Consider the following 14,591-nt stretch of genomic DNA (forward strand, 5'->3'; position numbering starts at 1 on the left):
TATTACAATTTTACCTCAGATCAGCTGTGAAACATTCATCACTTGTTTATGTAAAATCTTAAACTTGAAGGTTTTCCTGCTGTTGTAGCAAGGCACTAAAATAAACACAGTGTAAAACCATAATGATAAAAGCATAAAACAACTGGAAGAAACATTGTGTGTCAATATGACATGTGACATGTCAACTGCATTGGATGTTAAGTTGTTGATATTTATTTACATACTGTTGCCGTGCATCTCACTGAAAATAACAAATGGAACATTTTTTGTATGAAGGAGTATGTGGTTAAAGGCCCAATGGAAAAGCTGGAATAAATGAGCAATAACACTGCAACAAAAATGAATATACATTTGCATGCAAAAGTCTGGGCATCCTGTGTCAAAGTTCCTGTTTTTGTGAGTCACTGTGAAAAAATATGACCTTATTTCCAAAAGGAAAACTTAAAAGATTATTCTTTTTTCCTTTTTTTTTTTTCCCTATCTGACAGGAGTTTGCAACACTTTTCTGTGGCACACTCGCACCGCTTCAGTTTGTGTGGTTTTTCTTTTGTTTTCAAGCCTTTTAAGGTCTGAGAGAATATTGATCGGCTTTTGAGAACTATCCATAGATTTACAATGACATGAAGGTAAAGGGAAAATGCTATCAGAATTTGCAGATACCTAACGACACATGGAACCCCATGCTTAACAGACAGGAAGGTATTATTATCATGAAATTCTTCATTCTTTCATATCCAAACATAGCTTTGCTAATTCCAGCCAAAACTTTACATTAATCTTTATTATTGCCCATTAATTGTTTTCAGAATACATCAAAACTTTGGAGTGGGATGTATTTTGCAATCAAACTGAGATTTTACCTTTTCTGCAATCTTGAAATGTCTCAATGAATTGGAGATCAATTAATCTGTTACTAAATATAGTAACAGTAATTTTGATTAAAGCTATAATGTGTAATATTTCACGGACAATGAAGTTTCCAATGTGGAAACGGAAAATGCGAAGCTGATGACATGTCCTTCTACAAATCCCGTAGTTTTAAAATGGCGGAGCGACATGGAGACATTCATTGGGGTGTAACACTCTTATGTACATTCGCATGCTGAATATAAAGAATATAAGAACACTGCACTTTTGTGATGGAGGTAATTAATAACGATTGAGGTAATACTTGTGAATGATAAGACTCAAATTTGTTAATAGACAACGTGAAATATTACACATTATAGCTTTAAGGGTGCCCAAACTAGTGCAAACCATCATGCCTGGAATGTATAATTGGTTCCAACCTTGGTCCTCATTAAATTTGGTAAAGGAATGTTTTTATCTTCATAGGCAGCATTTGAAGCAGAAATAACATGACCGCTTATATACAGTATGCACAAAACTAACTGACCAAGTCATTGCTCATACATCTTATATGGCTGACATTTAAAAGTATAGTTTCTGTTTCAATAGACAGAAAGATAGAATATATTTAATACAGTTCTTATGAGCACTAATATTAATCTGCAGGCTGACTTATACTAAGCAAGAGGCACTGATTTCAGTTCCTGTCGATGCTGTGTAAACCTTGTTCTTCCAAACTGTGCAACGTCTTAATGTTTTAAACCACAGTTGTGTGTGTGTATATGTGGGCAGGAAAGAGAGAGAAAGACAGAATGAAGGAGATGAGTCCATGTCAGGGCCCAGGTGTGTGACCGGCACCCCTTTCACCCTTGATTAGTGGCAGGAGTGGACAAGTGATCCATCATGGCTGTCAAAGAGAGGGAAGCAATTGGCTGGGTCTGTTTGTTGCTGCCTGTGTATACGACAATAAGAGAGAGAGAGAGAGAGACTGTCCTTGCGTGTGTGTGAGTTGTGTGTCTTGACTTGTGTAGCAGCTGATGCTTAGAGGCAATCATGTCAGTGGGAGTGTCATCTCTACCTCTGAGCTGCAAGCAGCGAGACAGAACTAGAGTCAGCTCAGTAGAGGAGGCTGGGGCAAGAATAACACAAAACAAATAAGAAATCTTTTTTCTTGCATAGCTATAGGTTTAACAGCATATTTTGATCAAGAACAAATCTTTTTTTTTTTTTCCAGCAGATGAGGTGAGTCAAATATCACCAGTGGTTTTCAATAAATACGAGAAGGATTTGATCCTCGGCCCTTCTGTGAGCATCCACTGTCACTCATGTCCTTCTCTATGTCCGTCAGAGCTGGTCATTTCGGATGAATCTGTTGCCTTCCGAGTGCTTACCGTAGTACATGTAGCGACACTTGGCGAATACCCCTAAAAAGAGTAAGACAAAGTAAGGTGAGGTGCATTATATATTTAACTAAAAAAAAAAAAGGAAAAGAAAATCGTAAAATCAGTATTATAAGAAATAAAGAATCTGTTCTTATCATTTTAAGACCTTTTGCATCATAGAGTTAAGTATATGTAGAACTTTTGACCATGTGACTCCCAGGCCACATGTATGTATTTGCATGTGAAATTGAATTGTATAAAACTGCACTGTCTGCGTTCTCTGAGGGGTTCTAACAAGCAGAGTTCACAATGCACTTGTTCACTTATCTGCCAGTTGCAGGGAGACGGAGAAAATTTTCAAGATACTTTTTTTTTTTTTTTTTTAAATCATACACAAATTTGACCATCTTTCATAAAAAAACATCCTTAGTGTCAATTTACAGAGGAAATGATAAACAGATAGCATCAAATAACTTTTACACTTTCTGTAGAAACAATTACATTCTTGCATTATATTTTGTATTTTTGTCTCGGCTTAAAACAACAGACTGGCATGGTGGACAGTGAGGGTCACTTCAATGTCAGCAGGTGCACGTGAAAAGCATTCTATTCATCTTTCACTTAAAATGTGTCTGCACTTGGAATTTGATGGGTGTTAAATTTGTGCCCTGCTCAAAGAACAATTCTAATCTGTGTTATCGTGCCAATGATCAGCACTACAGATAAGCATATAACAAACAATTAACTGTGTGGTCTTTACTTTTTCTCTTGTAAAATAATATGTGTCTTTACTTCTTCAAATAAACGGTATGTGGTCACAGTTTGAGAAGAACACTAAATATACAGGTAAGGCCATTATAAGCTAATAACTGAAAACAATGCGTTTTGCCCAGAACCTTTTTTTTTTTGCTTCTACCCAGGTCACAAAAACTAGAGTGTTCATACACTGCATTGACATTACTGAAATTATTCTTGAGCTACACTAAATCTGCGACTAAAGTTAGTCTCTAACAGGCTCTAAACCATTAACATTTCATGAGCTCAGTGTGTTTCTTAGACATTAAAGATACAAACATTAAAGTAAGAAGGAGTGAATGTAAACAGATTTCTTTGTTATGTAGGGTGGGCAGAAAAAATGCCAGGACTGAATGGGGTCCGTTTCTTGTAGGGGATAAGAGGTGTTGCTGGGAAATGTGGGGATGTCTTGTATTTCCTGTGAAAGACCAGTGAGGCCTTGTGGCAAAGTTTTGACAGCAACTAGCTCACCGTCACCAAAAGGCTTGAAAAGAAAAAATACACTAAAATACACACACATACACAGTGAATCATCACAGTGGTCTATTGCATCATATTTCATGTACCATTTATGCTATTTATAAGTAAAATACACAAAAATATTAAACAAAAAAAAGCTTAAGTTTATATATATATATGTGTGTGTACGTTTGCTGTGACTCTAAACTATTATATACATTTTAATATTATGAGATCATTATTCATGTATTAAATAAAATACCAGTTTTTTTTTTACAGCTGTTTGAGGTACATTCAACTATTTTCTAACTGCAGCTAATGATTTTTGTTCAGTTGTCTGAGCATTCTATGTGTTAAGTGACTAACTTTAAGGCTGTAATTTTGTTTGATTTTCCAAACTAAGCTTGAAGCATTCATTGATTTTTCTTTTTAGCAATTTACGGAGAAAATATTATACAAAAAGTTCTGGTCTAGTCTCTCAAAGGATTGGATTTTTCACCTTCCAAAGCTAAAAAAAATAGCTCAAATAAACTTCTTCCCGGCTATCTGTACTTTTTTCACATAAAACTAGACAAATGATGATGTGTGTAGTGGGAATTTAATGACAATATTTTAACATTGCTCAAAAAAAAAGCTGGCATTATTTGATAACAAAGATAAATGTTAGTCAGAGCCTTGAGGCAAACTTCAACTATATCAAAAAGGAAACTAGAGCAACAGCTGAGAACAGTTCTCATGGGTTGAGCTGACGTTCAACTGTTAAAACGATCATCATACTGGCTATTACTACAAAATGTGCATCTATGTCACTTTGAAAATGACAGTATTTATTTAGAAAAGAACATTCAAAACAAGCATGCACTTGGAGGAGAAGGCAGTGTAGGAGATTAAACGGTCAACAGTGTTTTCTTGTTGTAATGAGTGGTGGCGCTGTCCAGGCAGATGGCTGCCCAGAGCTTTGTGGTTGGTTCACTCTGATTCTGATGTCATAGGCACTCACACTGCCACTTGATGAATGTGGCTGGTTGAACCTAGGTGTCATCTCTTGCCAAATGAGGCAAGGACAAGTGGCATTAGTGCTGTCAATGATCCTCTGACAGCAGAACAGACACAGCTTTCACCAGGTTTTCTAAATAGACATCAAGTGTGTTATAGGAGGAGGGAGGGAGGCCAGAGACAAGGCAGGAAAGGAGAGACATATGGGGGTGGCAGTGTCGCAGAAGGATGAGGAATGCTCCAAGTGGTAAGTCCAATCACATAATCCAAAGAGACATTGTCAAGGGCGGGAAGAGAATGGCAACTAAGTGACAGAAAGCAGAGACGGGGACAGAGATACTGGTGCCATATTAGTGCCAAGCATATTCTGATGCCACCCTCAATTCTAACCAAACCTGACACATCGCTCCCTTTCCCCACTCTCTCAGACTCTTCAAAGTAAGCTCTACCAAGTCTCACACACATATGAGCACATATGCGGTGCACAGACATGCACGCAAACCCACACACATACCCGTCCCTTGCAGCAGTGGTGGGTGTTCTGTCAGGCGGAGGAGCAGTACGGCAGCAGCAGAAGCCCACAGGCCCGAGGACAAGCTCAGTCAATCTAAATCTGGACTTTGTAGTGGAGCGGTGCTCATTTCCCCTCATAGCCCAGCTACTTGAGGTGATCCAAACACTGAAGTGTGAGAAGCTGTCACCTCCGATAAAATCCGAGACCAGCTCCATGCCTGCCTGCTCCCCGGAGCAGGCAGGCATGGAGGGATACATATACGTGTGTTTGTGTGCCCATGAGTGTGTGTCTTTGCTTCTTCAGCGAGGAGGTTGGGAGCAGGGGGTGAATTCCAGCTGCTGTGATTTGCCTGGGGACATAGGTGCCATGGTAGGATACTGGGCTTGACACCACAGGACTCAGGGTATCTCACAGTGCTCTGATCACATGGTTGCTGGGGTCTTTCACATATTCACAGTGTACCCAGCGAGAAACTCACTCTCTCCAGGAGTGGTGCCCTGAAAGAGATTACCCACTGAGGTACCAGAACCAAGGCTCCTATAAGACATTACCTAGAGGGGATATATTTGTAGGTTTCAACCAAAGCCTTTCAGATATAACCTTCACAGATGAAGGAACTAAAGCTAAAGGCCCCTCAGGCCTTCGCACTCTGCTGAGCTCGTCACGAACCCGTGGGGATCGAGAATGATTGGAGGGACCACATTCTGTGATTCTCAGGAACCAATCAGAGGGATTGTGACAATGTGTGAACTGTAGCTCTTCGACAGTGCTAATATACACCTGTGTGTTTTTAACGGAGAAGAGTAAACTAAGGGAGCAAGAAGAACAAAGATCAGCGATGGGGTCTGGTTCCCAGCGAGTGAAAAAGTGCATAAACGTGAACACTCTCCATTTCAGCACTACATTAGGCAGTGAGTTGCGTGCATAAACAACACACTCCAGTTCACTGCATTCCCTTCACAGCAAGAGCTTGCTCTTATTAGAAGAGAAAGCGAGAGAAAGATGGGGTGGTTGGACACAGGAGAGGAAATAACTAAGCCAAACTCTCGCTGTCTTATATAATGCCTTGTGAGACCGTGCTCATGTCTGTGGGGTTCTGCCTGATGAACTGACACTTAATAACAAGTGGTACAGAGCCAAACTCAGTAGTTCACAATATCCTCTGTGTATCCTAAGCCATGGATGAGTGCAGTTGATTCAACACCCACACTCTTCACCATTACCACAGACCCATACGCACTTTCATCTCAAGCACACAAACACTGCGCACAGTGAGAACAGTGGGAGCAGCCATTGAAGTGACAGATTAACAGAGTGATGTGGAGTCTAATGTTTCCATCATGCACTGGTGGAGGAACAATAAGGCCTTTGTACTTCATGTGTCATGCACACCCTTGTTGTTTTTAAAAGGGAGAAACAAACCTCCTTGTCTTTATTAAAAGACTCCAGAATTGTTTTTCTGTATGTCTTTAGTGGAGATAACTGCAGCATAGATTCATTATCACTCACTCGGCAGAGCTGATTACCTAAAGCATGTGTCCTCTCTACAGGGGCTTGATGGGCAATTCTGCCACAGTGTGACTAAGGCAGCAGTGGAAAACTTCACATAGTATAGCAGCGCTCTACTGTAAAATCAACACAAACTGTAGAGAAATAAAAGTTTATTTTTCTTATTAATGTATCAGTTTTTTATACATAGTGTAGGGTAAGGCAATAAGGGCAGAAACCAGTTTTGTAAATTACCGTGGCCTAGAAACCAAATCCTGCAGACTTGTTGACTCCTTACTTAAACCTTAGGTTCTGTCAAACATGCACATAATGAACCTTGATTTAATTTTAGTATAAGAAAACCCTTGTATATTAAGAGAAGAGCCTCGTTGTGAAGAGTAGTTTTAGAAATACCATATTTCCTCAAGTAAAGCCCAACATCTTAATTTACTATGACTATTTAATGACTTAATGACTTTAAGGTGCCAGGCCTTCATCAGAGACAGGCCTCTTGTTGTTGGTATGACTTATCCAATTTTTCCACAATGCCTTATTGCCAATCCTTCAAAAGAAATGACATCTGGAATGATGCACATAAACACTACATATGTGTTCACATGCCAGTCAACCAGCTGTGCAGTAATTCCTTTGGGAATCTTCATAATTTCAGTCAGATGTGCAAAACTAAAAATAAAGCAATTTAGTTTTATTTGTATACTGCCAAATCACAACAAATGCCATCTCAAGGCCCAAAGTACAGTCTAATTCAAGCCAATTAGAATACAATTCATTGTAATACAATCACAATCCAGTCAAATCAAACTCATTCAATTCTAAATAAGTCCAATTCACACAAAGCCAATTAAAAAAAAAAAAGTTGCCTAATTATCTCCTTTGGAATTTGTCCTAAGTATGTTGAGAAAATAAAAATCCCAACTTTAAGTTGTTACTACCTACTTAACACTTCTTGCCCCATATCAAATTAAAATTCTTTTTGAATTTCACTGAACAGAAAACCATCTGCTCTGAATAGGGTTTTTATTGAGAAAGATGTGCATACAAACCATTCGGAACAGCTGATCAAAAGAAGTTCACAATAAATAGATCAAACACTGCTGTAGAAAAGTGAAACTATCACTCGGTCAAATACTTAATGCAATACAACCAAATACTCAAACAGCATGATCATTTTGATAAACTGGTTAAATGAATGCCTTGCCTGTATTGGAGGCCAACCTGTACTTGTTTGTGTTGAGGGGCCTGGCTCTTTATGTAATCCTGGTTTTTATTTGAAGACTTACAGTACATAGACAATTACCAATGACCACAGGGTGCTGGCTTCAAAACATTTCTGGCTCCAATGGACTCTCATTGAGAAAACAAGTGAACTTCTCTCATGAAATACTAAGTCAATGAATTTTTTCCCACAATTCATTATTCATTGGTGCCTTTAGCTAGTTTTATTCTCTCTAATCCATGTGCTGCTGGTCCCAGCTGGAAATAATTCACTAATTTAATAGCTAAATGTCTAAAATCAAACGTACCTCTTGTTTAATTAACTTTCAAGACTTTTGATCGCTCTTTAGCTCCACCCTTGTGTCCAAATATGGTCACGTCCAGCTCCAGAAAGATCTATACGTCTACATCTATAACCCAATGACTGTCGTCAAAAAGCATTTGTCCTTTCAATAATATAAAGTCTCCTTTTAATATAGCAGCATTCTTTGAAATGTATGTAATGAGTTAAAGGTCTTAGGAATGGGAAATTAAAAGACAGCAATAATGAAAGTTAATTGATGGGATATGTGAATAAGGAAAGGCAAGCTTTTAGGTAGCTTCCATACTCCCACATGAATGCCAACACCTTAAAGTGATACTCCGGAGTAGATTCAACCTGGGGTCATTTGAACCGTGATATCCAGCCAAGTAGCCCACCCAAAGTTTTTTCGATATTGGCTGAACATCAGCTGAGTTACTGAGTTATCCCGAATAGCTTCGTACAAGGGTTAATGGATCCTGGCAGTATCTCCAAAATTACCACACTAAAATCACATGCCATGACACCAAACTTCTACAGTAGTACAAATATGGTCTGTACTCACCAAACGATGCATTTGGAAGTTTGAAAATAGTCCAGGAGTTTATTATTATCAACACAAGCCTGATAGCTTCTCTGCAGCTAAAGCTGCGTCGACGTCACTTCAGGGAGCTGGGAGCTTCAAAGTAAGATGAGGGTTGATCTACTACTGTAGACAACAAAGCAAGGCTGCTCAATTTCTCCATTGATAAAATAATTTCACAACTCTACAACATAAAAAATTCATAAAAAAACATGTAGAATATAGCATATACTTTGTTGTCTACAGTAGTAGATCAACCCTCATCTTACTTTGAAGCTCCCAGCTCCCTGAAGTGACGTCGACGCAGCTTTAGCTGCAGAGAAGCTATCAGGCTTGTGTTGATAATAATAAACTCCTGGACTATTTTCAAACTTCCAAATGCATTGCTTTGTGAGTACAGACCATATTTGTACTACTGTAGAAGTTTGGTGTCATGGCATGTGATTTTAGTGTGGTAATTTTGGAGATACGGACCAGGATCCATTAACCCTTGAAGCTATTCGGGATAACTCAGTAACTCAGCTGATGTTCAGCCAATATCGAAAAAACTTTGGGTGGGCTACTTGGCTGGATATCACGGTTCAAATGACCCCAGGTTGAATCTACTCCGGAGTATCACTTTAACAGTAAGAAAATGAGCTCCTGTGCTCGCTTCTGTGGAAGAATTACATGTAAAAGAATAAAAGAATAAAGAGAAAATCACATTAGCCGAGGGCTTTGTAGGTCTATCCTTTTAATGATTAATATTAAATCGTTTGGATAAGGACAAATCCCCTTGCACAGCTACAGACATACTCACAGAACTGGAGGTACATTCAATATTTGCAATTTTATTTTCTCTCCCTGCTCATTTGAAGTCAACTGCAGTGCATACATACCTCAAGTTTACCAGTTTTGGGCTGTGGGCAGACCTTTGCAAACTAGGACAGATGACAGTATTTAGGTCACCCTGACCCTTGTGGGCATGGACAGCATGAACTGGCCTTTAGAGTTCTGCTAGATGACCTGAAACTGACAGGTATCAGCAAAGTCTTACGCATCTACCTCTATTTGACATGTCTGTTGTAATGATAGAATTATACTGCCCAAAAACTCCTTAACAGCATTACCCAGTAATTTTGGGATCACTAATACATAAAATGTGTGAAAAAATGTTAGCTAGGTCTTTGATATAGTTTCAGGCTTTGTAGTAGCAGTCAGAGACTGGTCATCTGTTGGACTTTAAAGCTATGAGTATAAGACAAGTTCCAGCTGACATGTTGGTTCAGTGGTGACATGTTGGTCTGGAGTACTGTTCTAGATTATGGCTCAGCAGCCACTAACTGAGGCCCCATCCACACGTAGCCGGGTATCTGCTAAAACAAATATATTTTTCTACGTTTGGACCTGTCATCCACATGAAAACGCATAAAAACGCACCGTAAACGAATGTTTTTAAAAACTCCGGGCAAAGTGAAGATTTTTGAAAACTCCGTTTATGCAGCTGCGTGTAGACAGAGATAACCGGAGATTTGCGTTTTCGAACGTCACAATATGCGCCAAAACAACAACAAATCTGCTTAAAAGTCTAAAGTGCGACCTTTGTTTACTGAAGAAGCATGGATGTCTTGAGAACTGTGGTGGTTATTATTGTGCAGGCGCTGTTTACAGCCTTGATTTTACACGCCCAAGTCGTACTCCTCACTCCTGTCGCTGTCGGAATTATTACGTCCTCATATCGAGGGGCAGTCCACTGTCATACGATCACCTGTCCGTGTGCTCAAAAAAGTGGCGTGCACACTTTATTATTTAGCTGACGAGGGCAGATTGCGCAAAACAGCAAATGCATTTGGGTTGTCAAGACAGGTGAAAACGCAGATGTTCGGTTATGTGTGGAAGGTGTTTTTTTCGAAAACGAGGTAATGTGGATACAGATTTTTTTATAAACGGAGGGGGGGAAACATTCGGTTTTAAAAATACCCGGCTACGTGTGGACAAGGCCTAAGTGGTTTCAAGCTGAAGACAACACCTAGCATCAGGTTAGTTTCTGCCAAGTGTTAACAAAAAACAATGCTCTCTGGGCTCTCAACACTAACACAGCATGACAAATAGGACAGATGCATCTAATTTCTGTCAATAAAATGTAAGATTATGCATTAGGTAGTGAAACTGAGATCTTGTAAGCTTTACTTTCTAATAGTTATTTCACAGTTTTCTATAAATATTCTGCACCTCAAAAAACAACAAACTTTTTTTTACATGACATGAATACTAAACTTTGCATTCTGTCTGTCTAAGATTCTTTTTCATGCATCTCAAACACAGAGGACACAAAAGCAGAAATTCTGTGAATATGAGTGCACCTGAAGTGATTTCTGGGCATATTAGCTCATACCCTGCTTCAAAACTCTGTGTTTAATCAGCACACACTTACAAGAGGAAGTCAGAAGGAGTGAGAGAGGAAAGGATGATGGAGTAGTTTTAATGGTTGTTACCAGCATAAAATCAGCTTTAGTCTTTTCAAGGGCCATCAATATGTCAGAGAAAGACGCATCCAACGGGGATGTGGCGTTTAACATCAAGGTTATACATTCTCGGCATGAATTCACTCCCTCCACTCACAGTTGCCTGTCTCATCCCTTTCCACATCAGTCCTCCCCTCTTGTCTCAACAGCTTCCACTCTGCCTTTCTCCTTATCCACACTCTCTTCTATCTTATTTGCTATCTTCAGTTCAATGTTTTTCCTTTCTAATTCTTATTGTTTGTTGTCCTTCTTTTCAGTCCCACCTACTGCTTTGGCACCCTTAGCCAACAGTTTAATCAGTTTTATCCGGTAAAGAAAAATTAAACATGAAGAAACCAATTAACAATGCAATTGCGTTTTCTGTATTATCTCTAAGGGGCTCAAATAACTGTCATGGAGACGGGGGAGAGGGGCAAACAGAGCTCGGGACCGGCTTCTTTAACACTTTGCGTGAGAGACTTACGTGAGAGCTTGGGTGTAGGCTGCTGTGAGAAAGGGCTGTTATTGTGGACATGATCCTTCTCCAGCTGTTCTTTTATCAGTTCAGCCCAATGCCATAAGACCCTAACCCAGTCAGCACCTCCTCTCTAAGGAAAGCCAACAGATACATACACATCCCACACCCCACATCCCATAAGCCAACAGTCAGTGGACAGTGATTCAGTGTATGGCCCCCTGTGATGGCACAGAGAGCACATTGCCATGGAGAAAAAATTGTATAAAAGTGCTGGGATGCTGATTTATGTCATTGTGAGTTTGTTTAACTTTTTGCTGTAAATTACTGTTAAATATTTCTAAAGACAGAATAATCAGTGACGTCACAAATGATTCAAGAACCAATCAATCCCAGTTAAGTGTAAAACAATGCAAGAGACTTTACAATTTCATGATGAAATCAATGAATCCAATAAAAATCCCATACAACATGTTTTAATAAATGAGTTGTAAGCAGTCCAGTTTAACACATGATCTTTTTTACAACAGTGATATGCTGTTGTTATATATGTTCTACAGTTTTGTTTCATTTGTGTTATTATATTGAAGCTTCCTTTTTATGAGCTCATTGACTAAACCTTTGCTTTGGATTTTCTGTATTACTTTGGGATTTTGGTAGTAAATCACAGTGCTCTTGTGTACTGTAATGAAACTCAACTTGGCAATTTAATGAAAATCATTCCAAGATCAAACAGTGAAAGCATTAATATAGTAGGGGGACACTGACCAAGTCACCCATGCATAACTAGTGTTTTTGAGGTTCAACAATTTTGCCTATTTTTTGTAAAACAATTTAAAGTATTATCACAAATTGCTGCTAATGTCATGGAAAGACACAACAAATGTGTATCTCAAAAATAGCGAGGAGCCATTTGTTGGAACTGATTGTAGGGTCCACACACAGCTCATCATTTATGCCCCATGACTTTTGATCTCAGAATGGAATAAGCTATGTTTTGTTTTGACACACCTGGTATGTTTAATAGTATAAGATTTGTGTGATCGCTGAAAGAAAAATCCCTGTTGACAGCAGAGGTCAGAATATTGTTTTATCACTGAAAGTCAATGGAAAAAACATTCATTATGTTGTTCATTAAGGTATACAAAAGAGTAATTTGTGCCACTTCCTGTCAGCTCAGAACACAAAAATGAGGCTACAGTGGACATTGACTCACCAACTTTTAGTAATGTAAGACTGAATAAAACACTTTGTCAGATCAGATTTCTGCAGTAACTTTTAGATGGTTTAATCAGAATTTGGCCTAAATCATACAAGGAGCATTTGAGCCATCCTCCCTTGTATTCAATGGTGGTTGCATTGCAAAGGTTAAGGTGCACGTAAGGCTCCTGAATATCAAATAAACTTTTACAACTATAGTGTATCCATCCTATTCTCACCAGGATAACGCCCTGTGCAAGAATTTTGAAAATTACACTTTACATGAGTTCACTCAACTCAAATGGTCTGTGCAGTCACCAGACCCCAGTGCAAAAGAACACCCGTGGGATGTGGTGGAGTGGGTTATTTCCATCATGAAGGGAGCTGGCCACAAATCTGCAGCAAGCGCAAGATACTATCATGTCAAATATGGTGGCAGATAAAGTGGCAGATGAGTGTATGTCATTGTATATGTGTGTGTGTGCGTGTAGTGATGGAGTGAGAGTGGCAGTGAGAAAATAGACCAAGGGGGACATAATTTAAGTAACAGATATTGATGGCATCAGCATGAGGTGTATCCTATTATAATTTTTATGATGTGCATTTCTCAGGAAAGGCAAAAAGGCTTAATATGACATGGGGAAACTGAATGCATGCTTACTCTATCTTTACTAGTAGACTGTTCTGTCCATTAATTTCATTTTAACAGCTGAAGTGTCACTCGTCTCTCTTGGGTCTCAAACAAACCAGCTGTTTGTAACTTTATGAATTAAGCTGACATTTGACCTCATCCAGTAAAATGAATAAATAAATAAATAAAACATTTAGTCCATTAAACATAAATAGCTGTCATTATGATGCATGCTCTGGGCTTATGCCTTCCTGGTTTCCCTCCTGGCCGTTTACCGCGGTCCAAACAACTGCAGCGCCTGCATGTTCTCAACTTCAGCATATTGATTAAACTTTTAAATAGCTGCCATATAACCCTGGGACATCAGGAAGATTAATTTGCGTCAATGTTCATCTGTAATTCATTAGCCATTTATACTCTCCACATTCACACAGGCTATCAAAGGAAATGCGCCCCATTTTTCATCGAGGCAGAGGCTGGGGAGAAGGCAGAGAGAAGGAGGGATGGAAGGAGAGCCAGAGAGACAGGAAGGAGGGGATTATACAGCCTACAACACAAGTAGTACTCTAACGTGTCAAAAGTGTAATACACCCAGTAGCCTGAAATTAATACTTTAGAATGTAAGAAACATGCGGTCAGTTCATCAAACTCAACGGACGTTTCCCACTATTAGCTATCTGTTGCTGAACGGATTAGAATTTGCAGTAGCAGTCTTGGAGGTGAACCCACCACTACATAAACAAACACATTCTGAAGCGGTAATTTATAGTGCTGTATTCTACCTTTTCTTTCAGTGTTGCAGCAGAGTCTTTCAATAAATTTTTGGTTTTATTTCTCATCGTGTGAAGTCTTAAATACGTTGAAAGGAAAGTAAAACCTGAAACAGATATTAAGGAACTGTGTAAATTACTCAAGATAATAACAACACACACACGCACAGAAGGCCAATGGTGGATAAAAAAAATAGGCTAAAGTGTGTTTATAAGAGATGGAGAGTTGAAAAATTTGCTATTGCCACAGGCTGATGGGCTGTCAGAAGAAGGTTGCAGGATCGTGGCTCAACCAGCCCTGATCAATAACAAGTAGATTTTTGTCAAATAATTCTTCTTGAAGAGCAACAATAACAAATTCTGTATGTTTTCATATGCTTCAAAGGCTCAGGATTAGTCTTATAGAAGATGATAGCTGTGTGATTAGGG

At 39.0% G+C, this 14,591-nt stretch overlaps 1 protein-coding gene across 1 annotated transcript in view; it reads right to left on the reverse strand.

The window, feature by feature from the left end:
- lrmda (leucine rich melanocyte differentiation associated) overlaps positions 1-14,591 on the reverse strand; it is a 223,957-nt gene continuing 209,366 nt past the window's right edge. Inside the window, exon 7 of the mRNA XM_075484471.1 lies at positions 1-2,273. Within this exon, the coding sequence (XP_075340586.1) occupies positions 2,194-2,273 (80 nt within the window). The 3' untranslated portion in view covers positions 1-2,193. The remainder of the gene's footprint in view (positions 2,274-14,591) is intronic.

Source organism: Odontesthes bonariensis, chromosome 2, assembly GCF_027942865.1.
Source record: "Odontesthes bonariensis isolate fOdoBon6 chromosome 2, fOdoBon6.hap1, whole genome shotgun sequence".
NCBI classification, from domain to species: Eukaryota; Metazoa; Chordata; class Actinopteri; order Atheriniformes; family Atherinopsidae; genus Odontesthes; species Odontesthes bonariensis.